This window comes from Ciconia boyciana, chromosome 14 (assembly GCF_034638445.1).
Source record: "Ciconia boyciana chromosome 14, ASM3463844v1, whole genome shotgun sequence".
Classification (NCBI taxonomy): domain Eukaryota; kingdom Metazoa; phylum Chordata; class Aves; order Ciconiiformes; family Ciconiidae; genus Ciconia; species Ciconia boyciana.
This window is the reverse complement of record NC_132947.1, coordinates 13,473,638-13,489,622: the sequence shown is the minus strand read 5'-3', so window position 1 is coordinate 13,489,622 and position 15,985 is coordinate 13,473,638. Positions and strand designations below refer to the sequence as shown.

The following is a 15,985-nucleotide window of genomic DNA, read 5'->3' as shown; positions in this document are numbered from 1 at the left end:
GACATCACTCTTCTCAACATGGGAAGGTCTTATCTTCTGGCTCTGACACCAGCTGGCTGAGATTGCAGCAAGAAGACTTTGCTTTTGGCTTGTTGGTTTTGAACTCAGATAAGCAGGCTTGGGCCTCAGTTTTCCCAGAGATCCACTGGATTGTGTCTCCTCTTGTGTTTCTATACTGGATGTGTCATTCTGGTTTTCTTCCTCTGTTGCTTCTTCCTCAAATTTAGAGTCCGAATCAGGCTCATCAGAAGATTTTTGCTTTATTTCTGCTGTACTGGGCATCTCTGCTAGAAAGAGATTTAAAAAGAACACAAAATACCTGTACATTACTTCTTCTCCCTAGCTGCAAGCCTTACATGTTCTATCTAAGGAGCTGGGCAAGGTTCTTCTGAATCATTTTCAGCTAAAATAAAGGATTTCCAAACCTAACTAGGCAATAAGAGGCCTGTTCAAGTGTTTGATTTTAACCCATTAGCTCTTAATCAGCAACTATACTAAAGGAGGAGCTGAAATACACATCACTTTTTTTACTTGTGTCTGCTGTAAACTAACATAAAATAAGTGGAAATGACTGAATTAGTTAGGAAGTTATTAAAAAGAGCATTGTTTTATTTTTCTCTTTTAAGAGTGATTGAGAAACACTTTAATGTTCTAATCCTGTAAACACACTGATATATAAAATATTTAGTAAAGTGTCTAGTCTTATTGATTAAAATGGAACTTAGAGCATTTGTGGAAATCCTTGGAGGGCTGGTGCTAATAACAGTCACTATAGGGCCAGAAATTGTGAAGGTAAATGCAGTGGATAGAACCTGAAAATCTCATTCAAGGCATAAGGATATTCTGGAGTTACTCTGTCCAGGCAAAAAGCTGACACTCAACCTAAGCGTAAGCGTGTGGCACAGCTACCCCTTTACCTAAGCGAAGTAGATAGTTTATTCTGCTCTTCAGGCATCAGCAGTAAGCCATGCCTGGGCTGCTCAGGGCAGCTTGTAAAATTGTCACAACCTCTTAAAACCTGCGCTTTTTAATCGCTATGCACGGTTACCTGCAAGAGTGCACTTGAGCGTGTGGAGGGAACATACTTTACTACTGCAACAAGCAGAGGCTGTTAGGAGCATCAGCTGTGTGCTAAGCCTGCAAAATAGGAGCTGAAAATAAAAAATTCAGCATGCACACACATGTGGGACAGGAAAGGAGGGAGGAGTACAAGCCTCTGCTGTGGTGAATACCTCCTGTTCCTCTGCTGTCTGTGGGTATTGTCTCATTGTCACTATTCCTCTGGGATCTATTATAGGACTGGATACCATGTTATTAAGTAAGAACAGAGGGCACCAAATAGAAGCAAAAGCTTGCTGAAGTAAAATTTTGTTCTTATTTTCCTTCCTACAGCTGTTCTGCAAAGGCAGAATTGCTGCTTTTGAACTTACAATTGATTCCTCAGCTGGGATTGCTTATGCTCTGGGATTAGAGCAAACTAGCAAGGCTTTATCTTCCTGAGTACATCAACAAGCCTATTATTAGCCTAAACCAAAGCCTGTTATTAGTTACTGACATGCTAGAAATAAGAATCACTGGTGGATCAGAAAGAGATGCAAACTACACAAATAAATGAAAATGCATGTTCTGCTCCCTTCAAAAATTTTCTATCATCAGCCTCAGCATTGATAAAATAATACCTTAACAGCTCCCCCGGTAACATCCCGCCCCCCCCCCCCCCCCCCCCAAAAAAAAAAGAAGTGTAAGAGAACTATAATGCCCTAACTAACTAATGAGCTAACTAATGAACTAATAAAATTAAAAGGTTAGGTTTGCTTTCTGGGGGATTTTTTAACAGAAATTTTAAAAAATTACTTGTCCTTTGCCTTTCTTAAATTAAATTGCCTCTGAGAAAAAGGGACAGGGTAAGGAAGAACAGCCAGCAGCAGCTTGTCTTCTTATAAGCATTTTTAACAGAAAAGCGTAATAATTTGAGTTTGGTTTTCCGTATGCTACCAATATTATTAAAAAACCCTTTAGTTCCTTTCTGTGACAAGTGACATTAGCCCAAAAATAGCTAGCAGAGTGCTTTAAAGATGAAGCTAACAGATAAAGCCTTTATGCAGGAGCATTTTATCTGATCAGCTGCAGAACTTACCTTCGTTAAGAAGAAGCTGTAGCCAGATAATGATTATGATCAACAGCATTACAAATGGCAAACAAAACCAGAAGAAAAGAAGAGGAAAGGTCAGATCATTCACCAAAGGAACCAGAGGATACTTCATTGCTTGCTTTAGGTTATGCTAAGTTTAGAACAGCTTGCCTGCTCCGCTTTACTAACTACCTCTTAATAACCCTCATTGCATCACTGTGTTAATCACAGGAAGATGGCTGATATACTCAGCATGGGTAGCAAAAGGGGCAGCCCTGTGGTATGCAGGGAGTAATAAGGATTAAATACAGGATAACATCTGAGAAAACATCTGATGTGATTCTCCTTCCTTAGGCAGCTTTCAAGGCTTATGTTAAAAGAATAGTTAAAGGTATGTTTATGCCTTCAGATATAGGAGAGGTAACTGAGCACTTCAGCCACTTTGAAACTGGGCAGCCAAGGTTGCTTCTGAGAAATCAATAAAACAGAATCAACCCTGCAGAGATGTGTAGAGAATAACTAGCTAAAAATTTATTCTCCCAGACTCTCTTATTTGACATGAAGCATAAATATGTCCCATATTAACATGGACTCTATTTTTAGCCTACTCTCCGTTTCCATCTACTAGTTAATCCATTAGGAAAATAAACCTTTGTAGTTTAATTGCGTTTCTATCTCCCTTCCCTCCAAGAAAGGCAAGCTAGCATGTTTCGTAGGATATGTGTCTGTACATGTATTGCTTAATAGTAAAGGGGTTCAGTAGTGATCAAAGCAGGAACAGATATGTGACTTTGGTTACCTCGATATTCATCACACTGTGCGTTTCTCCTTCAAGAAAATAAAAACATTATCTATTGCTTACCTCACAGGGGGTTGTTTGGCTAAAGTAATTGTTTGTGTGCTCTCAGTAAACCTTAGAAGAGAGCAGGTATGTAAGTGCACATTATGAATGATTGCATGCATTTAACGTTCCTGCTTGTGTGCATGTGTTTGCTTTTATGCAGTAACAGCCCCTTGAAATGAGCCTTTTAATCCCAAGATCTAAACGAACTTTGCAAATTCTTATTAATTCACGTTAATAACACCCCCGTGTGATAAAAGAAAGCTATTATCCCTACTTTGTGCATTGGGTAAACAAGTGAGAAGAGCCATTAATGACCTGAGCTTCAAGGATGCTAACTATTCGCAGTTTCACACAGCGGGGGTTGCAGGTTGGTGGCATTTCTGAAAATCAAGCTGTTAGTGGTTTGCCTACAAATGCGGTGACAGGAGTGACGGAGGGAGCAGAACCCAGAGGCTGCGATCCCTTCAGTTTTAAGGGTAAAGCGTTCCTCTTACTCTTGTCACCGGGACCTCCCGGGGCCCGCACTGGCCCTTCACCGAGCTGAGGTAGCGGCGCGGCTTGCCGAGCAGGCCTGTCCTTCCCGCCCGCCGTGCCAGGACGGCTCCCGCCCTGCGTGCCCGTCTCTCCGGCGCAGGGCGCGGATCCGGCAGACGCCCGTGGAAAAGGCGAGGACGTCTCAGCCACGGCCGGCACCCCTTTTCGGCAGGGAGCGGTGCACGCCGAGTGCTGAGGAGGCCTTGAGGGAGCACACGCTCTGTCCGTGACCTCCCGGGGCGGTCCGGCACAGGCCAGGGCCGCGGGTTTTCGCTTCCAGGCAGACCACAGACATTGGGGCGGTGGTTTTAGGTCCAAGTTTAACTCGGAGTGGCAGAGGGCGCGGGTGTCCCTGCGTGGAAGCGGAGTTGGAGGGTACGGGCCGCCCAGCCCGCGGCCTGGTCGCGGCTGAGGGCCGCAGCCACCAGCCGGCGCTGCCCCTCGCCCCGCTGCGGCCCGGAACGAGTGCGGGTGCCCGCGTTCCCGGCCGGAGGGAGCCGGGGAGGGCGCAAAATGGCGGCGGCCTCGCGGGTGTTCGCCTTCCGCGACGCGCGCTGGGCCCCCGACCCGGTGCTGGAGCCGAGCGCGGCCGTGCGGACGCCGCAGCCGGTGCCGCTGGTGATCGACAACGGCTCCTTCCAGACGCGGGCAGGCTGGGCCTCCGCCGACCCCGCCGTCCCCGCCGAGCCCCTGCTGCGGTTCCGCTCGCTGGCGGCGCGCAGCCGCGGGGCCCGCGGCGGGGCCGGTGCCGAGACGCAGGTGGGCAACGACCTGGGGAGCCCCGAGCCGCTGCGCTGGCTGCTCCGCTCGCCCTTCGACCGCAACGTGCCCGTCCAGCTGGAGCTGCAGGAGCTGCTCCTCGACCACGTCTTCCAGCGCCTGGGCGTCGCCTCGCAGGTGCGGCCGGGCGGGGAGGCGGGGGAGGCCGGGCCGCGGCGAGGCCCTGGAGCCGCCGGTGAAACCAGGCCCGGCCCTGTGGGGGGCTCGGGTGAAGGGAGCGGCTGTACGTGGGTGCGCAGTGGGAATGGGGGGTCCAGCACCGCCCGGGTTGTCCGGGGACGTTGTGTTGTCCCCCTCCTCGCAGACACTCACGGCCCGGGTGGCGGGCCCTGAGCAGCCTGCTGTGGCAACCCTGGCCGGGCCAGGAGCTCCCCGGGGGAGTCTTTTGAACCGCGCTATTCTCTTAATTTCTTCATAGTTTTGTGGTAAAACGAAAGCGGGAGGATACAGCTGCAGGGTGAGAGGTTTGGACTGCGGCATCTTGTCAGGCTGTGGCCGAGAACCAGCGTCCAGGCTCAGTTTTTGAGAAGGACATTAAACATTATTAGTTTTGTGTAGTGCTCGTTGACTGCTTGTTTTCTATACCCAGCTGAGTTGAGAGCTGCTCCTCAGACCATGAAGCCTTTTGCCTGCGTGACAACACCAGTTTGAAAGCTTTACCTAGTGCTGAACTGAACTTCCACCAGTTTCCACTCACACTTCACCTCCTCATCGCATAGATTTTGGTTACTTAGATTTTTAATAGTTCGTATATGCTTTTAAAAAGCCATTCTCCTCCATCCTTAGGACTTTATTCTTTGGTTGAATTGACATTGGAAGCCCTGCTGTAGACAAGACTTCTCTTTTACCCCCTTAAACACTAGATATAATTTAACTTACATGATTAATAGCCTTCACATAAAGTGCTTTCTCATCGCTGTTTGGGAGGAGTTATTGCTGATGTTCAAAAGAAGAAGCAAGGATAAGTATCCCTGGATTTTCCCTTCATACCTTTATTATTTTTCTTTTCTCTTGTCTCTTACAGGGTTGTGTTGATCATCCGATTGTTTTGACAGAAGCAGTGTGCAATCCTCTGTATTCGAGACAAATGATGTCAGAGCTCCTCTTCGAATGTTATCAAGTGCCGAAAGTGTCCTATGGCGTAGATAGCTTATACAGTTTTTATCACAACAGAAGACAGAATTGGCCCTGCAGTGGTTTGGTAATATCTTCAGGTTATCAGTGTACGCACATTTTGCCAGTCTTAGAAGGCAGGTGAGTTCTTTGGTGTCTTAACTATGGTGCGGCTTCTCTTTGTCAGTCACGGATTTTTCAGTGTTGTAAATACCTGTTCCTCTAGCATTCGGTGTTCCAACTCCTGTAGTATGAGGTCTGATCAGGTCTTAATTTATGCTGAAGAGAAAAACTAGGTCTGCAGATTTTGCTAAGTTCTGTTGAATTTTGAATGGAAGAAGCAGTGCTGTCCTTGTATGTATTGTGTTTTTAGTTACTATTCATGCATAGATCCATACTTTCAAAAGTAGAAGTGGGTATCTGCCCCAAGTAAGATCAGACATTAAAAACCATATGCTAGGTTTTAAAAGCAGCTTTGGGACAAAAGAAAGTGCTCTGTGAGATTTCTGCAGTTCTTGAGGCTTTTATTGCTCTACTCTTTTTTTCTTTTCTTTTCTTTTTTTTTTTTTCTTTTTTTCTGAATCCTTAGTGCAGGAAGTAGCTTTATGATATCTGGCAGATGCTTCAAATTTTTGAGGGTTACACCTGGCCAACTGTGAAATGTTACAAAGGTTAAAGGGACTACTTTTAGCTCCACTAACCATCACTTCCCTTCTTAAAATAGAACATTTCCTTGCTGTAGCCAAAATTATTTAATGTTTGGGTTTTTTTAGAGCCGAACAGAGCCCTTCAGAAAGTATCTGCAAAAAACAAAGCATTGATTGTGCTTGTGGTCTGAGAAAAGCAGATGTGTTAGATTCTCCGATAACTGACTCTTGAAATATTTATCTGTGAATACTCACCTGTATACTTGACCATATCAGAAATTAAGTAATACTGGGTGTTGTGGTTTAACCCCAGTTGTCAACTAAGCACCACACAGCTGCTCACTCACCCTCCCCCCCACCCTCGGTGGGATGGGGGAGAGAATCGGGAAAAAAAAATAAAACCTGTGGGCTGAGTTAAAGACAGTTTAATAGGACAGCAGAGGAAGAGAAACTAATAATAATGATAAAAGAATGTACAAAACAAGTGAGGTACAGTGCAATTGCTCACCGCCCACTGCCCAATGCCCAGCCCATCCCTGAGCAGCGATCGCTGCCCCCCGGCCAACTCCCCCCAGTTTCTATACTGAGCATGACACCATATGGTCTGGAATAGCCCTTTGGGCAGTTTGGGTCAACTGTCCTGGCTGTGCCCCCTCCCAGCTTCTTGTGCACCTGGCAGAGCATGGGGAGCTGAGAATTCCTTGACTGGTTTGAACAGTACTTAGCAACAACTAAAACACCAGTGTGTTATCAACATTATTCTCATACTAAATCCAAAACACAGCACTGTATTAGCTACTGGGAAGAAAATTAACTCTATCCCACCTGAAACCAGGACAGTGGGGAAAGTAGGAGGTCTGGTTTATGCTAAACTTGTGGACCTCTCCAGTCTCAGTTGTGTCTCTTTGAGTTTTCAGGTTGGATGCTAAAAACTGCAAACGTATTAATCTTGGAGGGTGTCAAGCAGCCGTATATCTCCAACGCCTTCTTCAGCTGAAATACCCGGGACACTTTGCTGCCATCACTCTCAGTCGCATGGAGGAAATACTGCATGAGCATAGCTACATTGCAGAGGACTATATAGAAGGTAAAAACAGCTGTAATTTACTACTAGATAGTGTTCATCCAAACTTAGTTTTGTCCTCTGTATCCCTTGTTCTCAAGTTGGCTGGGATTCTGGCAGAAATACTCTACTACTATTTTTCTTTCTTTATAGCTGTCTTTCTGGTAATCTACCTCATGTGAAATGCTTGACAACAGTTTTGAATTTAACATTATGATAGAAACAAAATTAAATTACAAAAATAAAATCTGTATTAGTTCAAATTTATCTGTGAATAAAAATTTGGATTATTTCAGAGGAAAAGAATGTAAAATGAGTTTATTTTATTAGTTACTTTATACTTCCAACAAAACATTATATTGGTTAGGATGATTTCTGCATCTGGCTGTGTTTCTTATCTGCTTTAAGGTTTCCAAAATTGCAGAGGACACTTCTCATGACTTTTTGTGAGTTAAAGAATTTTTAAAATTTCCATGGTAAATGTCATCTTAAGTAGTGGCCGAAGAAGAGTCTTTTCTTAAATTTGTCACTTATGAAAGAGCCTGCAGGAGTCCTTAGAAATGTGTGAGAACTCTCCCTTACATTGGGAAGAGAGAAGAGACATTAGCATGCACTTCCCACTTCTTAGTACTTTGTGTTTCCTGCATGCTGGAGATCAGAGCGCTAAGAACCACGTGCACGAAGAACGTGACTGGAAGGTAGTGCTCTGAGGGGGTAGCTAAATATGGGGGCAGCTGCCAAGAGGTGACAAAACCCTAGGCTGGACTGTCGTTGCCTTCTTTCTTCTAAGTCTGAACTTAGCACGGAGTGCATACAACATACAAATCAACGTTTTCAGCCTGGCAAAACAGTTATTTTGCTTTCAAAACATTCAGAGCTACAGAAGTGGCGGTCCCCAGAGTACTACGAGAACAATATGCACAAGATGCAGCTGCCTTTCTCTAACAAACTGCTGGGAAGCACTCTGACATCAGAGGAAAAGCAGGAGAGGCGGCAGCAGCAATTGCGTCGACTTCAAGAACTCAATGCACGTCGTCGAGAAGAGAAGCTGCAACTTGACCAAGAGAGGCTGGACAGATTACTATACGTACAGGTAATCAAGGCAAAGTTTTCTGTGTCATCTTTTGGGAGGGGGGGCATGCTGCCCTTGGAACTTTATCAGAAGGTCATACATCACTGTAAAGAAGCTACTGTCCTGTGTGCTTTCTGATAGGAGCTTTTTAAGGTTACTTGCAAGATAAAAGGGAGAGGTTATTGATGCAGAGGATGCTTCCAGGTTCTGAACAATACTTCTTTTGTGAAATATTTTGAATGCTGCTGAAGCATGCATATCGTAATATCTAGTAACGAAGGCAAAGTGTCTGTACATGCACAGCTGACTGATAGTTGATTACCCTGTATTGTTCATCACAGCTGACTCTGATCTGTCTGTAGGAACTTTTAGAAGATGGTCAAATGGATCAATTCCACAAAGCTTTGGTGGAGCTGAACATGGACTCTGCAGAGGAACTTCAGTCTTACATCAACAAATTGAGTCTGTCTGTTGAACAGACAAAGCAGAAAATCCTACAGGCAGAAGTCAATATTGAAGTAGATGTTGTGGACAGCAAGCCAGAGGTATAATGTTTTCACCAAGTTAATCCTCTTCTTATCTCAGAGAGAATTGTTTCTATGCTTGGAAATGTGCCCCTTTTATTAATGAACTAAGCTTTTCCTTTAACATACTGCAACTCATTGTTAATTTGGTAACTGCTTCTCTCTTTTCCAGCTTTCCTGCGTAGCTACAGAAAGTGACAGTTTTGATTTTATAGAGTATGCCTGAAATCAGTAACCCTTCTTGTGCTGTTCTGCACTGTGCTCTGGGACATACCTTATAGTTTGATTCCGTATAGTTCTAAGCATAATCTCTAGGCTTCCTGACAGTAGTTGAAGTATACAGTTATATGAAATCAGTAAGTTTCCTTAAAAGTTTCTTGCACATCTGTAAGAAGTTGGAGAAAAAGAAAATATCCCTAGTGGGTCAGAGAAGGTACCACTGAAGATACTGCTACTTCCCTTTTTACTTACTCCTGGCAGTGTGTGCCAGCCGCTGTCCTTACTTAAGGTTGACTTGCTTAGAGGATTGTAAATGCAGCAGCTAACATAATCATTATGTTCATACTTTAAACCAACCTCTAACTCTGCTTTTGCATTAATTTTGGTGAAATAAGTGGGCCTGGTATGTTAAAGATTTGATTATTATTTTTTTTTTTTCAGTGTCTGACAATTAAATGACATGGAGTTTTAAGTACTTGAATCTCAAGTGGTTATAATCCTAACACAACCATCCTTAAATGTCTCTAGTCTTGTATTAAAGATATAGAAGAACCTGTCAAGCTTTTTGTTAAAAACAGTATTTGTTTTTCTTTCTGTTCTTCCCTTTCAGGTGTAGAGAACTTCATGGTAAACAACTAACCCTTTGCCTTCATTTTGGCTATCTTTCTTTGGTGCAATTAAGCAGCATGTTCTATTCTGTTTACTTAACAATGAAAGATTAATTGCTACACGTGGTTGTTGGAGTTGTCTTGAAGATGGGAAGCTTATTTGTCTGCTTTGCCAGACTAATACAGGCCCAGCACATAGCAGCTGCTTCTAAGGGCTGGTCTAAGGCTGTTCGAGCATTTACTTGAAAATGCCTTTCAAGTCACATAAGATAGAGCTTTTTTAGTTATATCAGTCTTTGCTCAGGAAAAGGTAGAGAAAAACAGAAAATTGAAGCGTAGGGGGGAGAGTGGTGCCAGATATAGGAGTTCTTGTGTCTTATATGGAACTTGAGACTTAGCCAAAACTAACAGGTGAGCTGGTATCTTCTTGGTTATATTTTGCCTATCCTTAACAGCAAAGTTTGTGTAAGAATCAATGACTGTGTTTTGAGAAAAACTGAGGTAGATCATGGGCTTACCATTGTGGTAAAGAAACTTCCTGCCTTCTGTCCAAAGAACATGTTCTAGAAAGAGATAATTGAAAGACTGTCAGCTCCTTGTAATTTTGCCCAGTGGTTGTGCCTAAGTTCCAACATGTCTGTTTTGGATCCCATGCTCCTCCTCTTTACTGGGTGTAATCTCAGACCACGGAATGAATTGGCAAGCCTTTTTGTTTGGTCTGCTTTGTGAGAGCGCCTACAATTGTCACCGAAACCGTTTGTGAAGATAGGCCATCCCTCTGTGGCCATATAAAGGAGACTAAAAGCTAATTATGTTGTCCTAGGGTCTGTGCCAACTCTTCAGCAGAGTTCTATGTTTCATTCTGTTACTAGGTTTAAGACATAAAAAGAAATGGATTTTAAAAAGCATAAGTGTTGGAGGTAACTTCAGGTGACTACCGTTTGTTTGCTCTAACAATGAACAGTGCTTAAACTTCAGTTTGAGTAATTGCTTGCTTTTTAAGTGGACCTAAGCTAGATACTTCAGCATGTTTAAATGACCTAGCTTTATCTCATCCTGGTATTGCTTGCTAGACATTGCAACAAATGTTTCAAGTTTAAGATAACAAAAACGAATCTGTAGCAACAAAATCCCAAAGGTAACACAAAAGTAGAGGAGTTAATTAAAAGTCTGCTCCTACTTCACAACAGTAACGTACTCTAGGATTTTGAGTGATGCTTTTCATTGGGAAGGGGCTTTGGGAGCACCTTCACATCTGTGTAAAATACAAGGGCTTTTGGTGTATCCCATGTGCAAATGCTAGGCGGTTGAAACTGTCAAAAATTGTGTGGTGGCTTTGTAGCTAGCAAATATTTGTTTTCCAGTCCCACACAAGCGAGGCAGGGAATTTAATGGTAATTATAGAGCAGTTGGAGGTGCTGGGAGTGCACCAAGTTTTAACCAATTTTAAAAGCTATTTTAATAAGTTTTACTATGTTGTTATATTTAGGACATGGCTGGCTAGGATCCTGGCAGTCAGCCTCTTGACTAAGGCCTTTAATTTCTGAGGTGGCATCATGATAAATTTATTGAAAAGTGTTTGATTTTTATACTTTGAGTGAATGTCTGTCTTAACTCCTGTTTTCTAGGTTGTTCACCATTTTTATTTTTGTATTCAGTGCTGGAGAATAGCATATTTGGTTTCAGGCATATTAAAGAGTTGAGATTTGAGGGAATTGGTTGAATTTTCCAAATCTATCACCAGAATTGAAGCCATGTATGTGCTTAGCACAACTGAGCTAACCTACCTTAATATACCTTTTCTGTTTCCAGACTCCCGATTTGGATCCATTAGGCAGTGAACAATCACTGGAGGATGTGGAAAGTATTAATGAGTTTGAACCTTTATTTGCTGAGGAGCAGCCTGAAGTTGAGAAGCCTGTTGCTGCAGTGCAGGTTTGATTTCTATAGGTACACCTTGTGCCAGAGGTTGCTGCCTCCTGGTTGTCCAGCTAGTCTGCTAACATTTCTCCAAATGCAAATATTTTTTGCCTGCTCTTGGAAGAGGTGCTTAAACTATCTGAATAGGACATTAAGAGAGAAGTCCTTGCAATCTTAGCTGGTGGTTTAAAGCATGAATATACCCACTTGGCTCACTCTGCAGGCAGTGCCTGTGGTAGCAGTCCCATGTTATTAGGGGAAAAAAGAAAGTCCTGCTCAATTTTTTTGTGTGTGATCCATAGCACAATATTGCATCCCAGTGGACACAGCTTTCAACTTGTGAGGTTGAGCCTTAGGATTGAGCGGCACCAAACAGAATAAAGTATAGGAAAGGTCCGGCTTCCTTGGCTTTTTGGAACCTTTTACAGCATGGCCCTTTCTCTGTGAGAGCATTACGGTCTGGTTTTTATATAGGATTGTTTGGAAACTTTGCTTATTCTAGAATATTACTATTCTTTAACATAATTTCTCACTACTTTTCAATCTCATCTTTTTAAAGCCCGTGTTTAACCTGGCAGAGTACCACCAGCTTTTCCTTGGCACTGAAAGAATCAGGGCTCCAGAGATTGTCTTCCAGCCCTCCTTGATAGGAGAAGACCAGGCTGGTATAGCAGAAACCATGCAATATGTCCTTGAGAGGTGAGTTTACAAAGCTACTCGGCACTTACTTTGAATAAGCTAGTCTTGTTTTGATATCAGCTTTTGTGATACTGGTTACTTAACAATAATAGGAGAAAATATGTTTGAATAGTTCTTTTTGGTGGGGTTGAGCTGTCTTCCTGAGGTTAGACATGTCTTCCTCTTCTGAAAACCACGTGTAACTTTGCTTGTCTTAAGTCAGCAGTCTCCAAACTTTTTTGATTGATTACCCCATCAGTAAAACATTTTTGAGCACACACCTCCAGTATATGTATATTTGTAAATTACATACAGGTACTACTGAACTAGTATATTATGTACATTTTAAAATGTACACAAAAATATAAATTAAAAAAGGATGAGATAAAGGTGAAATAAGCACTATTTTATTTATTTACTTATTAATGGCACAAAAAATATCCTTTTCCTGCACCCCACTTTGGAGACCCCTGGTCCAACTTGTTACAGAGGGAAACAACAAACCCTTGTAAATATCCATCCCTTGAAACAATGAGCTCTGTTTTTGGGAGACCAAAATCAGGGGTGACATTTTTAAGTTATGATATAGGCATGCTTGCTGGACAATTATTTCCAGACAACTTAGCATTAGCAAAATGTCACCCCTGAACTGTATGAACATACAAGATTGCATTTTCTGAAATGTAAGAATTTCAGCTCTACTGAGTTGTTGATTTGTGGGGTATGGTGCACAGAGTGCTTTAAGGATTTTCTTCTGCCACCCCCTGAATTTCCAGAAAAGAAATGAACGCGGGTTTTCATGCTAGAGAAGTGAAGGAAGTTTCTCAAAGTGAATCCTGAAGACAAGATATCACCCCTTAGCTGTTCAATTCATAGGGAGAGATGTCCTTGAGAAGGACTAAAGTTGGTTTTTGTTCCTTGTAGGTATCCAAAGGAACAACAAGCTATTCTTGTCCAGAATGTTTTTCTCACTGGTGGAAATACAATGTACCCTGGACTGAAAGCCAGAGTCCAGAAGGAACTCCTTGAAATGAGGCCGTTCCAGTCATCTTTTCAGGTATGTGCATTGACATGATGGTTGTGTGAACAGTCCATTCATCAATGTTCAGAAGTAATTCAGGCTGGGAGAGGTACAGAGTGGGTGTACTTAGCGCATGGGAATGGAGAGTGGTTTATGACAAGACACTCAAAACAGCTGTTTTGACCTGAGAAAATGAAGGTTAAGCAAAGGTACCGTTGCTCTTTCTGAAGACGTTCGAGAGAGTAGGGTAGATGCCTTGGAAAAGGAAAACCTGCTTCAGCTAAAGGACCATGCACACACAAGCAGTTTTGGCTGGAAAATTGCAGATTGATTTCTTAGGATTGGGACAGTTACTATCTGGAACAAGCCATCTTTGTTAGGAGTAGTTGCTGGGAAAAACTGTGCTAACTTCAAAACTAGTTACATGTTCAATTTGTTACATGTAATGACTGTCTGGGACAGCAGCAATAGAGATTCAGTGAATATCTTACAAACCTGTGATCCCTTGTTACGTTTTTAGTAGCAAGCACAGTACAAGCTGGGTAAGTCCCAGAGTTTGCCTTGCACTTTGTAAGGAGACTTGCAAGAGTCTCCCTTGCTGTTCTGAAACCACCTTGTCTTCTCAAATATACTAACTTCTTGAATAGAAAAATCAGGTTATGAACTGGGGAGGGAAAAAAAATCAGTGCAAATATAATCTTGTGATTCCACAACCCTTGTTTTGTACAGTTATTGTACATAGCTGTGAGCCAGGTATGACTGACAGAAACTTAGTTACAGGGATATAGTTGGTAGTTTTAGGAAGGATATTGCTTGCTAAGTTTTGAGTGTGTAACTTGTGTCTATAGGAAGAAAATGAGTATGTTTTCTTCTGCTTTTAATGTCGCTGCTTGTAACTGAATAAGAGCTTCCTTCTTTCCATTAAAATGCGGTCTGTAGCGTGGTCCTATCAGAAATCTGTCACTTCACAGATATCGCACGTGGGATTTACACGGTGTCTAGTCTAGCAAGTCCATAGCTGAACCAGGAAAGCAGTTCGTGCTACGGTAATAGGAACAGTTTAAATGGAAGTATGAATCTACACCAGTGGGAAGAGTACATGTGTGTGGTCCTTTCCCACTTACAGTGATTTCTTAGCCTGCAGTGTTCCTCCCTGCTACTTCAAGCAGGGAGGAATTTTTGCTGGAGCCCTTGATACTTGTTTTGCAGTACCACCAATTCTTCCAGCATTGGCTTCCAGCTGTGAGGGCTGTTGGTTGTGAATGTGATACACCCATGTGCTTTCTCAACCTGTAGAAACACAGCAGGCTCATGGAAAATTGATCTCAAGGTGAAAACACACTTCAAACCCATTCCTAACATTACTCTTCCCCAGAGGCACTGAATAATCGGCTCACAAACTTCTGAAATTCAGTGGTTTGTGTCATATACTACTGTAATTGGGGTAAAAAAGGGCTTTTCTCTCCTGTGGTGAATTGACGTTGTTGTTCTATTTTCTTTCCATCCAGGTTCACCTTGCTTCCAGTCCTGTTTTAGATGCCTGGTATGGGGCTAGGGATTGGGCGGTGGAACACATGACCCGTGAGGAAGGCTGGATAACCAGAAAAGACTATGAAGAAAAAGGGGGAGAATACCTCAAGGAACACTGTGCTTCAAATGTCTATGTTCCCATTCGCCTTCCAAAGCAGGCCCCACGGACAACAGAGGCATTAGCACCTAGCAGAGTGCTGGCATCCAGCACAGGCAATCCTGGTGAGCAGGCATAGCACCGTGCCTTTGGCACAGACCCTCGGATGGAGATAACAGTGCAGAGAAGAGAAGAGTTACTGGGTTGCAGTATGAGCAGTGTGTGGAGCCAGCCTTGCTGGCTGCTCAGAGAGCACTAAGCATCTCGTCCAGTCACTTGAACGAGGAGGACGAGGCACGCTGGGGCGTCAGCTGGAATGGTCGTAGTGCGTGCAACACTCAGTGCTGCTTGTGCGTGGCACAGGAGTATGCATCAGCAAGGAGGACACAACAGAAGTGCGTTGCAGAGAAAAATACCATCTTACAAACTTTCATAGTAAGACTCAGGGTTTTTTGAGAGTATATGTTTTACAGCTTTTTTTTTTTTAAATTTAATTAAAATGTGCTGGTTTTATACTGCTTTTATTGCATGATCCAGAAGCTGGGCTTGTATCAAGCGAGTCAGTCCAGCAGGTGTCCCCCTCGCTCGTCGCAGCAAGCGTTTGTCAGGACATGTTGGTCAGGACGCGTGGTGCTGCTGGAGGCCAGAGGGGCTGGTCTGTGCCTTTCCTCCTGCGGCCTCCTGCACTCGCGTCATCTTTGATTTCCTTCCTGCTACACACTTTCTGCTAAAGCACTGCCGAATAAGCCGTGGGATTTCAGGTACTTTTTGACTTCATTTATGTCAGTAATATTGATGTCTTGGTTGAAACTGGAGACCTCGTCACATAAAGCACTGTCCAGCTATAAAGACAGAACCCTCCATAAAGCGCAGTCCAGAAGGACTGCTAAATCTTGTGCAGTCCTTAAGTGGTTTTACAAGGGTGGTAGCTGAGCAAGGCAGCTCTTGACTGATGGGACTTTTTAATGAAAAGTTGGTTTAGCAATAAAGCAAACTTTTTGCTTTACCACTGACTTACGTGTTTCAGTGATTCGACCTCTTCAAAGAGTACAGCAATAAGGATGTATTTGATTGGTTGTACCTTGCTGAAAAATGCAGGTTTGCAGGCCAGGCCCCAGCTTAAATTTGACTGAGGATTCAGTTCTCGCACGGAACAACTTGCTATTGCTTTCCCAAAAGAGTAATCAATACTAAATGCTGAACT

At 43.2% G+C, this 15,985-nt stretch overlaps 1 protein-coding gene across 1 annotated transcript; it reads left to right on the top strand.

Annotated features, from left to right (window-relative positions):
- Positions 1-3,672: 3,672 nt before the first annotated feature.
- Positions 3,673-15,779, top strand: ACTR5 (actin related protein 5). Its single transcript, XM_072879336.1, has 9 exons — positions 3,673-4,406; positions 5,314-5,543; positions 6,967-7,136; positions 7,988-8,205; positions 8,547-8,729; positions 11,348-11,470; positions 12,015-12,154; positions 13,058-13,190; positions 14,663-15,779. The coding sequence occupies exons 1-9, from the start codon at positions 4,023-4,025 to the stop codon at positions 14,918-14,920; spliced, it is 1,839 nt and encodes a 612-aa protein (XP_072735437.1). The 5' UTR covers positions 3,673-4,022; the 3' UTR covers positions 14,921-15,779.
- The last annotated feature ends 206 nt before the right edge of the window (positions 15,780-15,985 follow it).